The sequence below is a fragment of the Polypterus senegalus genome, chromosome 11 (genome assembly GCF_016835505.1).
Source record: "Polypterus senegalus isolate Bchr_013 chromosome 11, ASM1683550v1, whole genome shotgun sequence".
In the NCBI taxonomy this organism is placed as follows: Eukaryota; Metazoa; Chordata; class Cladistia; order Polypteriformes; family Polypteridae; genus Polypterus; species Polypterus senegalus.
The window spans coordinates 166,538,480-166,558,803 of NC_053164.1; the positions used below are offsets into that span (position 1 = coordinate 166,538,480).

The 20,324-nt window shown below is 36.5% G+C and overlaps 1 protein-coding gene across 3 annotated transcripts in view; it reads right to left on the bottom strand.

The window, feature by feature from the left end:
- The window catches only part of nup205 (nucleoporin 205), a 197,001-nt gene extending 176,923 nt beyond the window's left edge, over positions 1–20,078 (bottom strand). For all 3 annotated transcript variants that reach the window (XM_039770061.1, XM_039770060.1, XM_039770058.1), the window contains exons 1-8: positions 20,002–20,078; positions 10,094–10,236; positions 8,999–9,170; positions 8,474–8,618; positions 6,523–6,682; positions 4,678–4,906; positions 3,381–3,545; positions 100–275 (exon numbers count right to left, since the gene is read on the bottom strand). In XM_039770061.1, coding sequence (XP_039625995.1) covers positions 100–275; positions 3,381–3,545; positions 4,678–4,906; positions 6,523–6,682; positions 8,474–8,618; positions 8,999–9,170; positions 10,094–10,236; positions 20,002–20,029 — 1,218 coding nt within the window. In that variant the 5' untranslated portion in view covers positions 20,030–20,078. The remainder of the gene's footprint in view (positions 1–99; positions 276–3,380; positions 3,546–4,677; positions 4,907–6,522; positions 6,683–8,473; positions 8,619–8,998; positions 9,171–10,093; positions 10,237–20,001) is intronic.
- Positions 20,079–20,324: the final 246 nt, after the last annotated feature.

Here is a 20,324-nt window from a genome sequence, read left to right on the forward strand (position 1 = left end):
TATGTTGTAATTTTTCATATTTTCCTTTGTGCTTATATATATAAGAAAAATTCACAGAAATCTGTAACTGTTTACAAATCAGCTTATTTAAGCACCTACTTTCAAGGGCATTAGTGCAAGAAAATCCGTAAGAAGAGAGTGTATCCGGCGTGTGTAGAATTCTTCTTGTCCAAAGCTTTCCGAGCCCAAAATTGCTTCCAAAATGAAAAGAAACGCATTCTGTGTGATTGCAATATCAGCCATTGCTTCATCCCCTTCTGTAAATTCAACCAAAGCTGTAGGAAAATATTTCATTATTAAACCTTAAGATAAGACTTGTCTTTCCAAATATTAATGTACAGTAGATCACCAATTGTTTTAATATATGTGTTGTCTAATATTGTGTACATATTCCCATGCACTTAATAGGGATTCATAAGAATGAGTCAATCTTAATAGTGGGATAATTCAAAGGCTGATTTTAATCCCATTACTGTTTCTTTTCCATGCACATTACTTGGTAACAATCAAATGAACCAAGTGGAAACAGTATTAAACCACATAACTGTCCGAAATAAACACAAGTTTTATTTATTCACTAGATTACAACTTAACAATCAGGTCTGACTCCCAGAGAGAATCAATACACTATTGTAAATTAATTTGATTAAATTACATAAACATTATTAATCCCAAGGGAAAATTTTGATTCATACTGCAGCAGAAACATAAAAACAAAGGAACAGATTAACAGGACAAATAATACGATGGATGGATAGATCGATTGATCAAGAGATAAAGTGGAAATTACAAAAAGAATTTAAAGAGTGTAAGCATTTAGTTTGGAATGTCAGGAAGAATTGAACTGCCTGATAGCAGTGGGCAGAAAAAATCTCCAGAGGTGCTTCTTACCACACCATGGTGAAATTTAAAAATTCCTCAGGAACTATGCAGAGATGAATGAAACTGCATCACACAAATTTATTGTCCAGACAAATCAACAAGAAATAACTCCGATAAATTCAAATAATATACATTTTATTTAAGGTGTAATTAAAGTAATATACAGTATTATCTACACCAGGGGTGGGCAAAGTCATTCCTGGAGGGCCGCAGGTTTTTGTTCCAACCCAGTTGCTTAATTAGAAAACAATCCTTGCAAATAATTACATTTCATGGCTTGTTAGTGCTTTAACTCTGCTATGTCAAGTCATTCTCATATCCTAGATTTTTTTTCCATTCTAAGGATATCATCCAAATACTCTGAAGTGTAAAACGGATGGGTAATTCTCAATCCTTCACTTTTTTCTCTTCTCTTTCCTTGCAAGTATTTAATTAAACCAAATAGTGCATGATAAATACACACAGGCGTAAAGGGTAACAAGCAAAATTGATATCTGCTGGTTTTTTTTGTCATGCACAAATAAGCCACTTGCTTTTGTCACTAATACATTTAACACTTAATAATTTTCACTTTTTATTTACTACTTTGCCTTATCATTCTTAAAAAGTTTTAGATAATCCAACAATTTTAAGTCACATCTCAAAGAGCTTTTTCATTAGGTACAGGAAAAAGCCCAGATTCAATTACCAATCCATTACACGGGACACCTACCCCATCCTCCATACATTCAGTAAAGTCAAACCAATAAAGCTCTGTGCCTTATTTGATCACATCATTTCAGCACTGGTAGTATAACTGGTGTGCACATATAATGGTTTGGTACTGTGTACAGAATTGACTATTTATTGTATGAATGCAACTTCATACGGTAAACTTCAAGAAATCTAATCATTACAATGCACAATTAAAATAAAATCGATTTAAAAAGCAAAAGAAATATTCTGCCCACTGTTATTTGAATATTTAATACAAAAAAAATGTGGGAGTGGTCTCCCCTTTACTTTCTCAGATACTCAGTTATGGGGAAGGATATTTGTGGACTAAACCGCAAGACAATGATTATATTTTTATATTATGTACATTAAATAACCATCAACAACAAATCAAATCAAATTAATAACATTGAACAATTATTATAAAAGTAAAGTTGAATAAATCAAACTCTGCAGTTGCATGAATAAAAGGTAAAGTACCACTTCCGGAAACAGCCCAAAAGTTGACAGAAATCTACGTTTTGTACCTAATACATGTATGCAAAATTTGGTTGACCCAAGTGAAAGCATACTCCAGTTATCATGTTTAAATACATGATAAGGGTACTGCAGATCTGACATTGGTGTCAGCAACACAGGAGCGCCACAGGGGACTGTACTTTTTCCGGTCCTGTTCAGCCTATATACATCGGACATCCAATACAACTTGGGAGTCCTGCCACAAGCAAAAGCTCGCTGACGACACTGCTATCGTGGGCTGCATCAGGAGTGGGCAGGAGGAGTATAGGAACCTAATCAAGGACTTTGTTAAATGGTGCAACTCAAACCACCTACAACTGAACACCAGCAAAGCCAAGGAGCTGGTGGTGGATTTCAGGAGGACCAGGCCCTTCATGGACCCTGTGATCATCAGAGGTGACTGTGTGCAGACCTATAAATACCTGGTAGTGCAGCTGGACTGCCAATACTGATGCTCTGTGCAAGAGAGGACAGAGACGACTATACTTCCTTAGAAGTCTGGCGTCTTTCAACATCTGCAATAAGATGCTGCAGATGTTCTATCAGACGGTTGTGGCGAGCACCATCTTCTACGCGGTGGTGTGCTGGGGAGGCAGCATAAAGAAGAGGGACGCCTCACGTCTACACAAACTGGTAAGGAAGGCAGGCTCTATTGTAGGCACAGAGCTGGACAGTTCGACATCCGTGGCAGAGCGACGGGTGCTGAGCTGCTCCTGTCAATCATGAAAAATCCACTGCATCCACTGAACAGTATTATCTCCATACAGAGGAGCAGCTTCAGCGACAGACTGCTGTCACTGTCCTGCTCCACTGACAGACTGAGGGGGTCATTCTTCCCCCACACTATGCGACTCTTCAATTCCACCCGGGGGGGATAAACGTTAACATTATACAAAGTTATTGTAGTCATACCTGCATTTTTAATCACTCATTAAGTTAATATTGTTTTTTAACAGTATTCTGCTGCTGGAGTATGTGAATTTCCCCTTGAGATTAATAAAGTATCTACACACACACACACACACACACACACACACAATTCCAAAAATTATATTTTCGGACTCAGGAAGGTCTAAAACGTCAACATTCATTAAAATCTCAGCATCAAATCTTTGGAGGATTCCAATACTTTTCCTAAACCTCTTTACAAGAAATGAAACAAATAGCAAGCAAAAGATATGACCTATGACAAAGTTCAACTGCAAATAGTGTATTTTGCTGAAGTGTCTATAAATTACATTTAGAATGATAAATAAATCTCATACCTGCTCCTTGTGGATGCTGGGAGAGAGCTCGTAAAGTAACTGCCCACGTCAGTCTCACAACAGCCTGCAGACCAGGTAGTTTCCATGGATTTGCATCCTGGAGTCGATTGTGAATTTCTGCTACATACTGCTTGTTCGTTAGCAAAGGCATTGTGTGAATAAGATCTGGAAAGTGAAGAAGAGGGAATTAATGAAAAGCAAATTTAAACAACTCATTTAAACACTGTGTGAATAAAGTTTAGAATAACAGATTGGAAAAAAATGTTGCACTCTGAACAATTTCTAAATTTATAGACTTAAATAAAAGGAAACAAAGTGGTATTAGATATACTATATAAGGTACCGGTAATGGTTTTTACTGAGGAGGTCAAATTAGATTCTAAATAAAAATCATATTTGAAATTACAAAAAAAAAAAAAAAAAACACTCAACCTAGATAGGTAACCTAGAGACCAAGTTTGACCCTTGCACAAAAAAATGCTGAAAACTATATTTTGAAAACTATTTTATATAATTCTTGTAGTCACAACAAATCCCTAAAGATTCTGCATTAAAAAAAAAAAAGATGTGTGACAGACATAAAAGGGAAAAAAAGAACATTCTTCTCGTTTGATACCATATGTGTCTAAATCTGCATTGTAAAAAGTCAAAATTGAAAGATGTTTTAAGATAAAGCAATGTCCTTTAAACTGTGTCAATTAATAACTAAAACAAATGAAAGCAAATGGCTAAACCCTGTGACAGCTTAAAATTGTCGAATTATGTAAAGCCTTTTAAGAATAGTAAGGCAAAGTACTGAATAAAAAGTGAAAAATTATTAAATCTTAAATGTATAACGAAGGATCTGAATTAACCGAAAGAAAGTATATTAGTGACATAAGCAAATAATACTGCTTCTGAAACAAGCACATAACCCTAATTCAGAGAAGGTGAGTTGCTAAAAATTTCTTGTGGTCACCATCACTGAAGATGGATTGGGTTTGGGACTGCCACTTTAAAAATGTGTGGCAAAAAGACCACGATGAGCATCAATCACATGGCACCTAAACACAATAAAAATCTGCTAGTAAGTAGAGAAGCAGTACACTTCAAAAAACACTATGTGGAATTCATTTGTAGATTCAGAATTTACAATTTGCAGTGAAGTGATCAATTTGTCAATAATTCAAACATATCCTACCAATCAATAATAATGTTTGGCTAGAAAATAAAAAAAGAAGAAACAATGGGAGAAAAGGTTTTATTAAAAAGTAAAGCTAATAAGAAAGAAGAACACAATTGTGGCATTTATGATTACCTTCCATATCATCAGATCCCTGCTCCAAGAAACTGACATCAAAATTGTAGAGCAAAGCCATGACTAAAGCTAGATTGACACTGTCCAAAGAGCCATCACCTTCTGTTGTCACATTTTCCAAGTATCCAAATAAAGACAGTATATCATCCATACTAAGGGAGGACTGGCAAGTCCAAGAAAAGAGACATTCAGCCAATGTCAATCGACACTCTTTAATCAGATCAGATACCTGGATGCGAAGGACATAAAAATGGCATTAAACTTACGAGTACAATAATATAAAAATTTCAGCTATATTTGTGCCCATATAAATTTTTCTAAGCTTAGCTACAGTGTATTTGCTCAGGTACTGACTAAATTGCAAGATTTCTACCTATAGTTTTAAAAATGAAAATTTAAACCTGCATTTCTTTGATTTAAATGCATTTTCATTTTATTTCTTTTGACTGCGTAATTATGCACACTTCTTGTTAATTTCCAAATAATTGGTAGATATATTTGATAGATATACTGACATTTGTTTGTTTTAAGAATTTATTCTTGCTGGAAACAGAAATTATCATCACCTATGAACACTCCAGCTTGATATTCCTTTGAAATAATTCCCAGGCTTTTAGCCAAGTTTGTAGACAATAGCCCTATTCTTGGTCAGATGCAAGAATCATGCAGTAGCTTTTGGTAGACTAGACGACTAATGTTTCAGGGTTAAGACGCTGACAAAATCACAGTTAGACAATACGCCCGATTCATATTTTAGGCTACCTTTTCAAAGTTCTTTATATGTTTTAATATTTTGTTTGATATTTTTAGATTTGTGATTTGACAATTAAATTCTTTTACTCCTTGGTGTGCATCATTTCGTACCATTTACTGTAGCCCTATATAACAGAAACTCAACTTCAGGGTCATATCAATTAAATGCACATGAATGATGCATGATGAAATATATTTCACTACAAAATACAGTCTGTGAAGCTTTTATAGTGCTTATCTGAGTAACATTTAAAAATCCCTATGTGCAACTGTGATCTTTATAATTCTGAATCTATAATTTTAAAGTAAAAGTGATTTGACTTGTCAAATGCATGGATTTCTCTCATTTGTAAGAGGAATACAGTACATTATATACATTTTAAAAAGTCAGTATTAGTTTCCCTGTCAAACATTATTCTGAAATAACATTATAGTGTAGTTGATATGTACATATATTTTTGTACGTGTCTTCAGGCCTAAGCTGATGTTCAGTCTGAAAAATCATTTTTATTTTTGAGTGATGTGACATGTAGCCCACTGTTCTCTAAACTTTGGCTTCAGCCAAGAATGTTCATTTCGGTGTATCACAGCTTCAGATGAATAAATACTGTTATGATAAAACTCAATCTTCCTTTGCACATTTATAAAAATATGCATAATGTATTCTTACCTGTTAACATACTTTCCAAATGATTAGTCAAATCAAAGTAGTTTGAATCTACAATATGTTCTTATACACATATTTTGCAGCTATTTCAATTTTTTAATATGTTTCCATTATTTTGCAAATAAATCTGTTTTATAAAGTTTAGGACCAACAAAAAAACAGCTAGACTATGTAAAATCTATGATGTAAAATGACCTATTTAAAGAGCAAGTATAAATAGATTGTAATTTAAATAGATTATAACTGTTTAATTGGATAAACAGTTTTTCTCATCACTTTCTTCAGACATTGATGACAAAATGTTCTTTATTTAACACTGCCTTTTTCAAAGTAAAATTTAAATTTTGCCTCATTCTCCTACTTGGAGAAACAAAACAATATCTGAAATTCTACCAAAGTACCAACAAAAGCCCAACATAACAAACCTCTTTTCTATGCTTTTCATTGCCTAATCCTCTTGCTTTTTGAAGTTTCTCAAATTCCACAGCAACACTGATGTCTGACAATAGAGACAGAATCTTCTGTGTTAGGCCTTGTTTCATTAGGTCATCTGTGAAATGATTTGCAATGGAAACCAGTTCCTCGCTGTTCACAATCATAAAAGAAAAATATTTTAAGGAGATGCTTACTATAAATTAGTAATCAAGGAAAGCAAAACACCATAAACATAAATACATTAAATACAGCTTTAACCAACCTAAATTCAGAACCATAGACTAACACTTTCACAAAAATACAGTTCATAATAAGTTTGTACATTTAAACAGCAAGCATTTTATCTAAGCAGCTGCAATGGAAGAGAAGATTCCAGAATAATTGAAAAATATCATTTATTCCAGTTTAAAAAGGAGTTTTCCATTGTAGGTAGAGCAGAACTATTTCAATAACATAATAATTATAACTGCATAACTCGCTGATTATTTAAATGAAGGACACAGCTTAAAATCGCTGGTAAGTCCTCTCATGTAGCTTAGCCTTAAGTCCCATCTGCAGCACCAAAACTGTGTCCTGTTCAATGAAATATTAAGGTAGGATGCTGTACAAGAACTGTGCAATTTCAGGCGGAAAAATACACATCTGACTGTCAGATTCAGTAAATTCAGAAAAAATGGATTGTCAGAAACAGTTAACATATGGTTTAATTTAACAGTCATTTTTATGTTAATTGTAAATGTTAACCAAACTTTTTTTTTTTTTCTTCACAGCACCACACAAGTAGCTTACTGCATGCTGAAATGTAAAGATACCACAGTAAATATACATCAACTGTTTCTTAACTTATGGGCGACAATTGACAACTACTGACATATGACAAATTTTACTTTTTATTTTAATGGAGCTATATATTACGATTTTGAGAGCCTTTGCAAAAATTTGGGCACATTTTAGATGCCTTTTGAAATAAAAACTTCTCCCTATTCCAAGTACTGCTACCAGTATTTCTTGCTGTTTTAAAGTGTCCTACATTTTAATGTCTGAAGAAGTCTCTCTGGAATCGTAGGGTAATTTTTTTTTTTTATGAATGCTTTGTGAGGATTAGTAGGTTCTTTGGGGGCAAGATATGGTTGATGAAGGGTGTTGTGTTAAGGAAAAACAGACTAAGGTGGTTTTGACATACGCAGTGAAAAGCATACAATGACTGGGTAAAGAGGTCCATCAAAAAGGAAATGGAGGGAATGAGGACAAAGACGACATGGCTCAAGAGTATGAACCTTGGCTAACCAGCAACAACTGTGTGTATTAATTAAACAGAAACATTTAGTCTTGTGATGTCTCACTGATTTCACATTTAACTACTTGGCTTTATTTTTTTAACACTGGTGTGAAATTAAATTATCTACTGCAAGTATTTATAGTGATTAAAACAGAATTTTCACCAAATAAAGCACTACAGATTTTTTGTTGATTTAAAAAACAATATTTTTATAATGAACACAAGTTGAATAATCAGCTTTCAGTAAAATCATCTTCAGGTGGAACTCCTTGGCTGGTAGAACAGCTATGCATTTGGGACGAATGTTCAATAACACAAGATTTGCTTTGTTATTTTAGTGAAGGTTTCTTAACATACTATGTTTGAAAGTAGATGTGCCAGCTGTAGAGTAGAAGCCTAGCCATCCAGTTCCAGTTTGATTACTCTAGTCATTTAAAACTATTAATTTCTAAAATGATGCAGTAGTTCAGGCAATTCATTTAAGTATGGTATTAGCAAGAAAATCAAAATATTAAATGGCTTTTATTAAGAGTGTCTTTTGTCTTCATTATACTATGCTCCAGGCATGCCAGCCCATCTATATCCTGCTCCCACTACAAAGAATTTAAAAAAATAAAAATAAAAACTTATCAATCCACAATTCTGAAAGGTACTGCACAAACCTGAGATCGAGCATAAAGGTTTTTCCACGACGAGCTTGAATCAAGGAATGCAGTGAATTAGCTATGCACCTCTTACCATCCCAGTAAAGCAGAACAGCTACCAGACCCCGAGTGAGGCCAGGAAAATGAGGCTGCTGACGCTCACCTAAAAAAGCAAGAGATGTGAGAGAAGCAATCAAGACACAAGCAGAGGAAAAAAAATTTCAAATTTTATTATAACTGAAATTCATATTCACTAAAAGAAAAACTCAAACTCAGTAAATGAGCAAATAGTAAAGAAGCATAAGAAAATATGTAAATATGATCACAATTTTAATAAAATAGGCAATTCTCGTCTTCATTATTTTAGGCATTCTTCAATTTCAGATGGAAAACCATTTTATGACATTTAGGTGATTTACGTTACATACATTTGTTTTCTCTCCATTTTTAAAATAAAACTTGGTCAAAAAAAAAAAAAAAGTGCATCTTAGACGATATTTCTATCTGCTGGTATTGTAGTAACAAAGATAGGCAAACCACTACCTGCCAGGAGAAGTTCTAATGCAGCCAATTCAGAGATGCTGAACAGATCACTCAAGATAAATGCCTCTGTAAGTAGCTGCTCAGGAAGATGCCGTAGACCTTGTTGACCCTGAATAGCAATGCCATCTGTACTTGCTTTTTTCACCTTGTCACGCTGTTCATTACTCTTTGGCTGCCGTAAGAAAAATGAATCACTTAGTATAACGAAAAAATACTTTGCAGACAGGCTCAACAGAAAAAACAAAAATATAATGCTTAGTACATGGTATTCATACATGGGAATTACAAATCCCATACAACAGCTTAATTAGACATCATAAATCTGGGTATGTTCACAATTGCTTTACCATGTTGTCTGATTGTGCTGCCTAAATTGATTTCTGGGACAATGACTGTTTCCAAATTTGTTTTTGACTTTCTCTCTTACAATTGACCATTGATCCCGCTGAGGTTTATTTTCTCCAGGGATGTTGCTGACTGGGGTTTTTCTTTTCCTCTCCTCCATTTCTCAACTGGCCATAGTTCAACAAATAATTAATGGTCAGATATTGCTGGTTTCCATTTATATTAATCAGTTATAAACTACACTGGTTTCCTGTGTGCTTAAAAAAAGTGTCTTTATACATACTAATTTTGGATTTAGCATTTTGTAAAATTTACAGTGTTTTTTTTCTGAGCACTTGGCACAGTGCCTGCACTCAGTGAAGAATGCTATACAAAAATAAACTAAACTGAATTAAACTGAAAAAAGCATTGCCATAGATTAAACTGACGACCAGCAGCAAAGAAATTCTTTCAAGGTCTATTATGCAGAATGACTCATTCAAGTATACAGTTCCCCAACTTTGGACACAAGAATAATTAAAGCTGGATAAAATCGAAATAACATTAATACTTATAAAACACTTTTTCTGATTATTTTTCTTCTACAACAGAAGAATGGATTATAAATCCTGTTTAACAATTTCTGAGCTCTTGCAAGATTATAGATCTCCCAACATTCACAACCCAAACATAAAGCACATAAATACATAAATTCCACAGATTTGGGCTCCTTCAAGTAACCCTTAAATGATTCAAAAATTAAAAACATACTGGATTCTTGAAGAGGGAAATAAAATCTGGTTTGTGTTTCTTCAGGCTCATATCTAGCAGGTGTACAGCTTCCAGTTGTCTCCTGTAGATGGCATTGTTCACTGTGTCCCATAGTTCTTTATATGGTCCCCAAAGACTGGCAGCTATTTGTGTAAAAATAAAAAAGAAACATTAACCACTTCCCATACCTTCATAACAAAGTGTTCTTCTAAAATGTTACTATACTGTTATTACCTCTATAAATTTGACAGTTAAACAGGGAATTGGCAAACTTTAAAAGGTATACAGGGAAACATAGCTCACAATTTTTAAAAATTCAGAAATAAGCAATTAAAAAAACAGATCAATACTTTAAGATAGCTTTGGACTCTACAGAAACAAAGGCTGATGATCCATTATTTTCCATGCCAAAAAAATATATATATATCAAAAGTAAAAAGCCCCTTTCACACTTACTCAACCATACAAGTTTATGACCAGAATGGTAACAGAACTGGGTTAATCTGCGTTGGAGTCATTTCACTTTGCAAAAGGAGTTCACAAGTGTTGGAATGTACACCAGTAGGTTTACTATGTTACAACAAAAAAATTTTAAGCTGTGGTATTATGCGCAGTATTAAACCAAAAAAAGCGAAAACTTATTAGAATAGATATAGGCAGTTGAGAACTTAACAGCATTCTGAGGCTGTCTGACAGTTATGTTTAAATTGTATTTGAGTAGCAAATGGAGTTGCTGTTTTAAAACAAAGGATGCATCATTATAAGTACCAATATGACCAAATTCCAATCTCATATTTAACTGACAAAAAAAAAAAAAAAAAACTGTCTGATCATGAATCTGCTTTCAATTTATGGATACTTTGCTGTCAGGAATTAATAGCAAAATTCAGTATTTTAAGCAATGTTTACAAACACTGAAACCTTTCCTCTGTCTTAAATAGTCAAACAAATTGTAAAAGCAAATTTACATCCAAACATCTGCTAAGCTCCTTAGACCAATTCATGTTCTAAGTGTGCAGATTCCCATCCTGGCCCCATCCACCATAAGTCATAGACTTTCCAAAACACTTAGATAAGGTTTGTGACAAATTACATTTATGACAAACCTGTTCTAAGGATGAAAATATATACAGTCAGTTCCATAAGTATTTGGACAGTGACACAATTTTCATAATGACACTGTATGCCACTGGTGCACAAGCGTGGAATATACATTTGGAAGCTGTCACTGTGAACTCTCAATATGAGGTCCAAAGAGCTATCAATTCAAGTAAAAACATTCTATCACTAGATTGAGAAAACAAAATAAACCCTTTAGAGTGATAGCACAAACACATGGGAGTGATCAAATAAACAATTTGGTACTTTCTTAAAAATTACATACAGGTAAACTTGGTAACACTAGAACGTCTGGAAAACCACAGAAAACAACTGTTGTGGATGATTGCAGAATTCTGTCGTTGATGAAGAAGAACCCATTCACAATATTTAGCCAAACCAAGAACACTCTATGGGGGGTAGACCTATCATTGTCGAAGTCTACAATGAAGAGAAGACTTCATGAAAGTAAGGACAGAGGGTTTACTACAAAGTGCAAACCACTAGTAAACCTCAAGTATAGGAAAGACAGATTAGACTTCGTCAGAAAACATTTTTTAAAAGCCTGTCCAGTTCTGGAACAATTTTCTTTGGACAGAGGAAACGAAGATCAATATTTACTAGAAATGCTGGAAAGAGAAGAGTATGGAGTGTTGTGGAGAAATCTTCAGTAAAAAACGAGCAGAGTCTTCAGAAAAGCAGTCAGAATTCAGACTTTATTGCACAGCATAGGAAACAACTGCAGGCACATAAAGCCTGTCTCTGTTCATGAAGTGAGCCCAAAATTTATTACAGTTCTTATCACTGGGGTCTATGACTGGCTTGTCATCCTGGCCAATACCCCCAGGCCGCCAGGTGGAGCTCTCCCTGCAGCATGGAGGTGCCCCGAATACCAGCAGGGAATCACGGACGATGGAGTTTTCCTTTACAGCCCTGCTGGATACCACAGGGGCCAACAAAGGACGCTGCAGGTAGGCCCAGAGAGTCTTATGTGGCCTATAACCCGGAAGTACGTCGTAGGCAAAGCAACAGGGGAAAATGACGTACTTCCGGGATGAAGAAAAGGACTTTTTATCTGACCCGGGAGTGATAGGAAGTTACATGGACTGAAGGATTGGAAACACTTCCGGGTCAGGGACTATAAAAGGATGATGGGAAATCCCTGATGTCGAGCTGAGCTGGGTGGAAGGGTGGCAACGCGTCTGGGAAAGTGGAGGAATTGTTTATTGTGTATTGGATTTATTTAATGAGTATTGTGGAGTGGATGGTGCTTTGTGCACTGTGTATTAATAAAAAAATCAAATTATTGGACTTTTACCTGGTGTCTGACGTTTTGTCTGAGAGTTCAAGAAGACGACAGCGCCCTCTCTCTGTCACACACTAAATGTCCACTCTTCACATCAGTTCCCAACATCTACTGTACAGGGTTTCTCATGATGATGACCTCGCTCAGCACCTTTTCTCATAACTATTACTTGGTGTTGCAGACCTTCTCATAATAATACCCTTGCCCCCATTGACTTTACCATAATGATCTTCTTCCCAGTAGACCTTCTCATAACAAATTTCCTTCCCAGTCCATCTTCTTATACCAAACACTTTGGCTGGAAGGACATTTGCCACCTGGAGGCGAGCATCACCCAATTATCCCTCCCTTCGTTCTCACGTCCTAATCCTGAGCTGTTAAAGACCGATGGCCTTTTGGTTAATCAATTCTTACAATTAAGTTGGAATCTGAAGGACCCACGCAAAAACAGGACTGCCTAATTAATAATTCAATTAATGATTAATTGTTGCACTAGTATCCTTGTAAGGCTAAAAATAACAGGCAACTGTGCCAGTAAGCAACAGCGAGCAGCTTCACTGATAAGGGCCTAGCTGTGGACAGCCTTGACACAGTGCTTCTTGCTTGAAAGAAGGAAAAGAGACAAGCCTTTAACAATTGATTCTTTAAGCTAACTATGTTCTGCTGCAACTTTATTATCATTAGGATAAGTAAAGAAGCATTGGCATATACATTTAAATGCTAATCTAAAATATACTTGTGCATGCTAATATAAAAGTCTGTGAATGCAGACAGCACTGCTGTTAAGTCATAGCGTGCAGCTGCACCCTTGTCTGACAGAGGCTAAGCCGCAGCTTACTTCACAGACATCTATGTGCAGGGAAAGGTCCCTAACCTTCAATATTGAACTCTTACATAGCTCAGTCTAGCTGGATATCATAATGTATTTTAACTTTATTGCCCAAAGTATTGATGAGCATTAATAAATCTAAATGTCATTTGACTGCTTATATGTTTATGCACTAGCTTGAGAGCTTGCCTAGTACTCACACAGGCAAAGGCCCTAAATGCAATTTGTTTAGTCTTCTGTCAGTGAGAAGCTCAACATCTACCTTACCAAAACAAAATCTTCTTGCTTGCTTCTTCAGAGAGCATAGTGACCTTGGCTCACAGAAGTTCAAAACAAAGCAAGTGAAAAGGCAGGCAGACTGGGTCCACTCTGCGAAAATAAATGATGTCCTTTTTAAGCTGCTTCGGGCCTAGACCTTTAAATGCTAAAAGCACAAAAACTAATAATAAAGCATATTGATCCTTATTGAAATAAGGAGAAGAGAACAAATGGTTCATGATACGATGAATACCACAACATCTGTGAAACATGGTGGAGGCAGTATTATGGCATGATCATGCATGGTTGCGAATGGAAGTCAGCCACTAGTGTTTATTGATGATATGACTGCTGGCAGAAGTAGCAGGATGAATTCTTAAGTGTACAGGGCCATACTGTCTGTTCAGACAAATGCTGCAAAACAGTGTGAACTATGGCCGGCCATTCATCCTAGCCAATACCCCCACACCGCTAGATGGAGTCCTTCCGGCAGCATGGAGATGCCCCGAATTCCAGCAGGGCATCATGGATATTGGAGTTTTCCTTCACAGCCCTGCTGGATACCATAGGGGCCGCAAGGGGAAGCTGCCGGGAGACTCACAGACTTGCATTTGCCCTTTAACCCGGAAGTACGTCCTGGTCACAGGAACAGAGGAAATGACGTACTTCCGGGATGAAGAAAAGAGGACTTTTTATCTAACTCGAGAGTGATGGGGAATCATGGACTAAGGAATGAAACACTTCCGGGTTAAGCAGTATAAAGGATTGTGGGGAAACCCCAGACGAGTGAGCTGAGCAGGGTGGCATGGTGGCAACGTGTCTGAGAGAGAGGAGGATTATTGTTATTGTGATTTTGTTTATTTATGAGAATTGTGGAGTGGAGGGTGCTTTGTGCACATTACTATTATAAAATAAATAATTATTGGACTTTTACCTGGTGTCTGACGTATTGTCGGAGGGTTCAAGGGAACAATAGCGCCCCAATCTGTCACAACAGATAGGACAATGTTTCACAGTACATTCAGACAATCACCCAAAACATACTGTGAAAGACAAACCAAGCGCTGTTCAACGCAAAGTAGTGGAATATTTTTCAAAGACCAAGTCAATCAACTGACCTCAAACCAAGTGGACATGCAATTTCACTTGCTGAAGACAAAACTGATTTTAGAAAGTCCAACAAACAAACAGTACATGAAGACAGCTGCAGAAAAGGTCTGGCAAAGTAACACTAGGATGGAAACCCAGCACTTGAAGAAGGCCATGGGTTCCAGAGGTCAGGCAGTCATCGAATGTAAAGGATTTTCATATTGCATACAATATAATTTCACACAAGAAAGCTCCCAAGTTAAGTTTTAGGAAAAGTCTCTGAGGTAGATTTGTTGTAAATAAAAATAACAATTTGTCAAGATAGCTATTTAGTAGAATTTTCAACTGCCACATATAATGAACTGTTACCAGTTGTCTCCAAATGTTAAAACAACATTGTAAGCTCCAACAAAACTGCCGCTTGATTTTACTGAGGACAGTATGTATATTATCAATAAAGAAATCAATATCTGAATTTCATTTGTGGGGGCTGGAGATATTTCTCCCCTAACACTATAAGAAATTAGAGGGATTTAATTGTTTTGGGGAAATTTCAACATAGGGTTTATATAAAGGGCTGTGTGGTGGCTCTGAGGCTAAGGATCTATGCCAAACCATCAATATTTTTTTTTTTTTTTTTTAAGATTTGTCCCAACTTTATTTTAAGATTTATTCATTATTTTAGAATTCCTGTAAATCAGTTTGTTCTGCGGCTTTCAAGGTGTCTCACATATGTGATTTGCCTGCTTATTTTTTTGTACTAAAGCAAAATTATCCACTGCTGGCAAGACAATAACTGCAATAATTACTCCTAACTAGAGACTGAATCCCATTTGCTCCTATTCCATTCAAATATATGTAATGAGATTTTTACTATATTCGTAACTTTTCAGACATCATACTAAGGAACATTAGATTGATGTCAAAAACTCAAATTTAGTGTTCAGCAATGAAGTATAATGTTTTAGCATGCCCACTGCTAACTACACGACTTTGAAATTATGCATTACAAGTATTATTAGTAGATGTATAAGAATTACATTTCAGACATACTGTTTGAAACTTGCCTTAATTTTTATTTTCTACACCTCTAGTTAGCACTGCCTGAGTAGCGGAAGGTTTGAATGCTTCAGTCTTCTTTCAAATCCCAAAGCCATTCTGCTTAGGTTATTTAATGACGTTGCAAGTGTCCTTCACCATCTAAGGTTAGCTCCTGTCTCATAACCAGTGCAACATGAATAGGAATCGGCTCCCTGTGACTCTGAGTTGGATATGACGGTTAGAAAATGGATACATGCCTGGACACAGAATTGTAGCCGTGTCCATTACATTCAAAAGATGAATGCACTAACTCCATTCCATTATTAGGGCAATGTTGCTTTAAAAAGTAATTAACATTTCTAACTTTCTCACTTAAATATGTGACACATTAAGTAAAAATGCAACACACAACTGATTAGTCAGGTCATCACAGTCTCAAAGGATGCTGGAAACATGTAATGACAGGAAGATACAACATAGTCCATTTTTTAACATACCCCACAGTAATGCACAATGAAAGCCAAACAAAACCTCAGCTCTTTCTTTTTACAAGATATTCTTGTGGGTGTACAGTAAATACATAGTCTAGAAAATGCACACGTTTTTTAAATCTTAAACAGTATACAGACTTTGATACCATGTCAATACCAAAAGTAAAAAAAAAAAAACAAACAATACAATAGTAATGGCTTTTTTCTTTTTTTAAACAGTATTGGCAGTAACAAGTGAAAGTCATAACTCCACTCAAGCATGATTGCCACTAAGGAAAACTCACATGCACCCATATTGGACTACTGGATATGGGAGGAGCACATCGGCAATGAAAACAACAGGTGCACTAAGTAAATATTGATGCAAGTTTCAGACAATGTGGCTACTGGGCTATGAAATGAGCAGCTATATTAGTTAATACCAAAGTAAAATGTATTTCATGCTCAGAAGCACAAAGCACTGTGATTACGACAATTAGCAGGACAGGCAATTGCCATCAGGGAATACCATTGCAATGAAGAAATATACATGGTCTGCAACTATCTTTAGGTAGGTGGTACGTGGCAAAGTAACATCCACATGAAAACCAAGACCCAAGGTTTCAAAGAAGAACATTGCCCAAAGCATCACACTGCCCTGCTGCTTTGCCTTCTTCCCACAGTGCATTCTGCTGCCATCTGTTCCACAGGTAAATAACACACATGCACCTATAGTCCATATGATCTAAAAGAAAATACAGTTCATCAGACCAAGCCACCTTTTTCCATTGTTCCATGGTCTAGTTCTGATGTTCATGTGAGCATTATGGGCGCTTTTAATGGTGGACAGGAGTCACATAGGCACTCTGACTGCTCTGCAGTTACACAGCAAGCTGCAATCCACTGTACCTTTCAACACCTTTCTCTCATTGCCGGCATTAAGTTTTTCAACAATTTGTGCTACAGTAGCCCTTCTGAGGGATTGAGCCAGACAGGCTAGCCTTGGCTCCCCACTAACACCAATAAGCCTTGGGCACCCATGACCCTGTCATCAGTTCACCAGTTATCCTTCTTTGGACCACCTTTGGCAGGTACTAACCACAGCATACTGGGAACACCCTATAAGATCCACTGTTTTGGAGATCTTCTAACCATCATCTTCTTCCTTCGGCTGCTCCCATTTGGGGTTGCCACAGCAGATCATCTTCTTCCATATCTTTCTGTCCTCTGCATCTTGTTCCGTTATACCCATCACCTGCATGTCCTCTCACCACATCCATAAACCTTCGTTTTAGTCTTCCTCTTTTCCTCTTCCCTGGCAGCTCTATCCTTACCATCCTTCTCCCGAAATACCCAGCATCTCTCCTCTGCACATGTCCAAACCAACGCAACCTCACCTCTCTGACTTTGTATCCCAACCGTCCAACTTGAGCTAACCCTCTAATGTACTAATTTCTAATTATATCCATCCTCCTCACACCTAGTGCAAATCTTAGCATCTTTAACTCTGCTAACTCTAGCTCTGTCTCCTGCTTTCTGGTTAGTGCCACCGTCTCCAACCCATATCACATAAGATTATAATTAGGTCCTTGTCAAAGTCGCTCCTATCCTTACGCTTGCATGTTTTTGCTTCCAACACATCACCTTAAAGAACTGACTGTTCACTTGCTGCCTAATATATTCTAATTTCACCTGTAAGGGGTTTTAATGTTGTGGCTGATCGATGTACAATCCGTGTTGTTTAAATTTTATTTTGCTGTATTTAAATGAGAAACTACAAGCTGCATACGAGGTGTGGCAGAAAAGTAATGAGACTGGCAACACTGCAAGAGATCTGGCAATGCTGCGCTGTTGTCCTCGATAGAGCACGTGTATCAGTACCCTCCCATAGCTCAGTGTGAGTTTCAACTCATTCCGTTAACTACGTGATTTTTGTGACTGCTATTAGCGAAGTTGTGTTTTTGGTTGTGCGTCACGCAAAATGAGACAGTGGAATTTGGAGCAACATTTTGCCATTAAACGGCAAGTGTGACGTTTGAAGTTAAAACAGGCCTATGGGGAACACTCTTTATCCCGAGCTCAAGTTTTTTGCTGGCACAAATCATTTTTGGAAGGCAGAAAACACGTTGAAGAGGAACACCGTTCAGGGAGGACTTCAACTTCGAAAACCAATGAAAACATTGAACGTGTGAACACTCTTGTGAGATCAGACCCTAGTTTAATATTAGGAATGTTGAGTGAACAATTAAATTTGAACAGATTTACCGTTCATCAAATTTTGACTGAACATTTACACATGCGAAAGGTCTGTGCCAAAATGGTGCCAAAAAACTGCCCTCTCCATAACAGAATTTTTGACCTCAAAAGGCATTCCTGTGGTTCCCCAGCCCCCTTATTCACCTGACCTCAGTCCGTGTGACTTTTTCCTTTTCCTAAACTGAAAAATGTCCTCAAAGGACGTCATTTCGGGACTTTAGAAAACATCCAAAAGAGTGTAACGGACATGCTGAAGACCATACCGGTTGAAGACTTCCAGCGCTGCTACCAACAGCGGGAACAGTCTCCATCGGTGTGTAGCTGCCCAAGGGAACTACTTTGATTTTTTATTTACCAAAGTTTTTATTTTTTTCAAACATCAATGTTATCCCCTTCAGTCTCATTACTTTTCTGCCACACCTCGTAGGCTAAACATCTTCGTGTTATTAATAGTACGGTTTCAGTTGGTAAGTATGAACCGTTTAGAATGCAGATTACCGGTAACTATATCAGCTAGAACTTGTAACTTCCATTGTTAAACACAGATTTTTTTTTTATTTCTCGAAGACTTCAATTGTTCCACGCGGTGTTGTATAAAGAGTATGTGATTTCACGAATGGGTCAATTTCATATATAAACATCCTTGCACAAACATTTACTCATAACTTCACTCTTCATTGTAAAAAAGATAACCCGTCAAAAGATGTCAAAACGTTATTTGAAGAGACTGTATTTTGAAGTCGAAAGTAGTGATTTTTAATCAACAGATAGAGAATACGATGAGCAATAATGAAATGATAAAGTGCGATAGAATGCTGGCAAGCGCCAATTATAAACAAGTCATTTAGCTTTGTTGCTAATGAAATCCAACACACCGAATACTGTGAACTCTAACAACACGTGAAAAAATGACTAGCTAAAGTAAATCAGATAATGGTTGTTTCGGTAGCCAAAATAAACATACTGAAATCTGAATAGAGAAAACTCTTAAAATGCTTTAAAAAAAAATATGACAACTGCGGAACACTGATTACACTTTACACACTGCTACTCGCTGTAACAGAACGATTTACATATAAAGCGTACTAAACACAGAAGTATTAGAAGAAACAGAAAAGAGCTGTTTTGATGAGTTTACTATAAAACTGAGGTTTGAACAGGAAGATTATGTTACTAAGTACAGATTATTAAAATAAAATAAAAAAAAATGATCGGTCTTTCGGAGTACTTGCATGTTCTCAATTTATTAAGTTACGAAACGTTATTCAGAGCTTGCGATGCAAAGATCGGGTCTCTTTACACCTTTCAATTTTAAGCATGTCCTGACACACGCGCTTTCCTGACAAGAGATCACTGTCAAACAATCCTCCAAGCATGCGAGAAAGTAGAGTAAAGGCCGGCACACCTTTCTAAACTGGTGCTTCCAATGCCCCTTGCTAGCTTCCCAAACATGCTGAACCAACTTGTAACACGACTACATTTCATATTTAGACTGTATGCAAAGTAACACAAAATAGCTTCACTATATAAAAAAACAAAATAGAAATTTAAATGAAAATACCTGAATTTACCGCCAACTGAGACGCCATGTTGTGCAACTTGAGAGGACCAAAAGAGTGGTGTCCGAGTTAATGCCTGAAACACTTACCCATCCATGTAAAAGATTTATTTTTCAGCTTTTAATATGTTACGGTTTTTTAATAAAACACTTTAAAAGCGGAGTCAATACAAATCTTAAACATTTTCAGTTGTTAAAATAAGTTTATGTTCCGAAAATACATGTAAAAAAAATCCAAACAATCTCGTTTTGCTCAGGCAGATAGCATAGTTACAAACGTGCTGGATTTCGGGAGTTGTAGTTATTGATTCGTACCTTCCTACCGT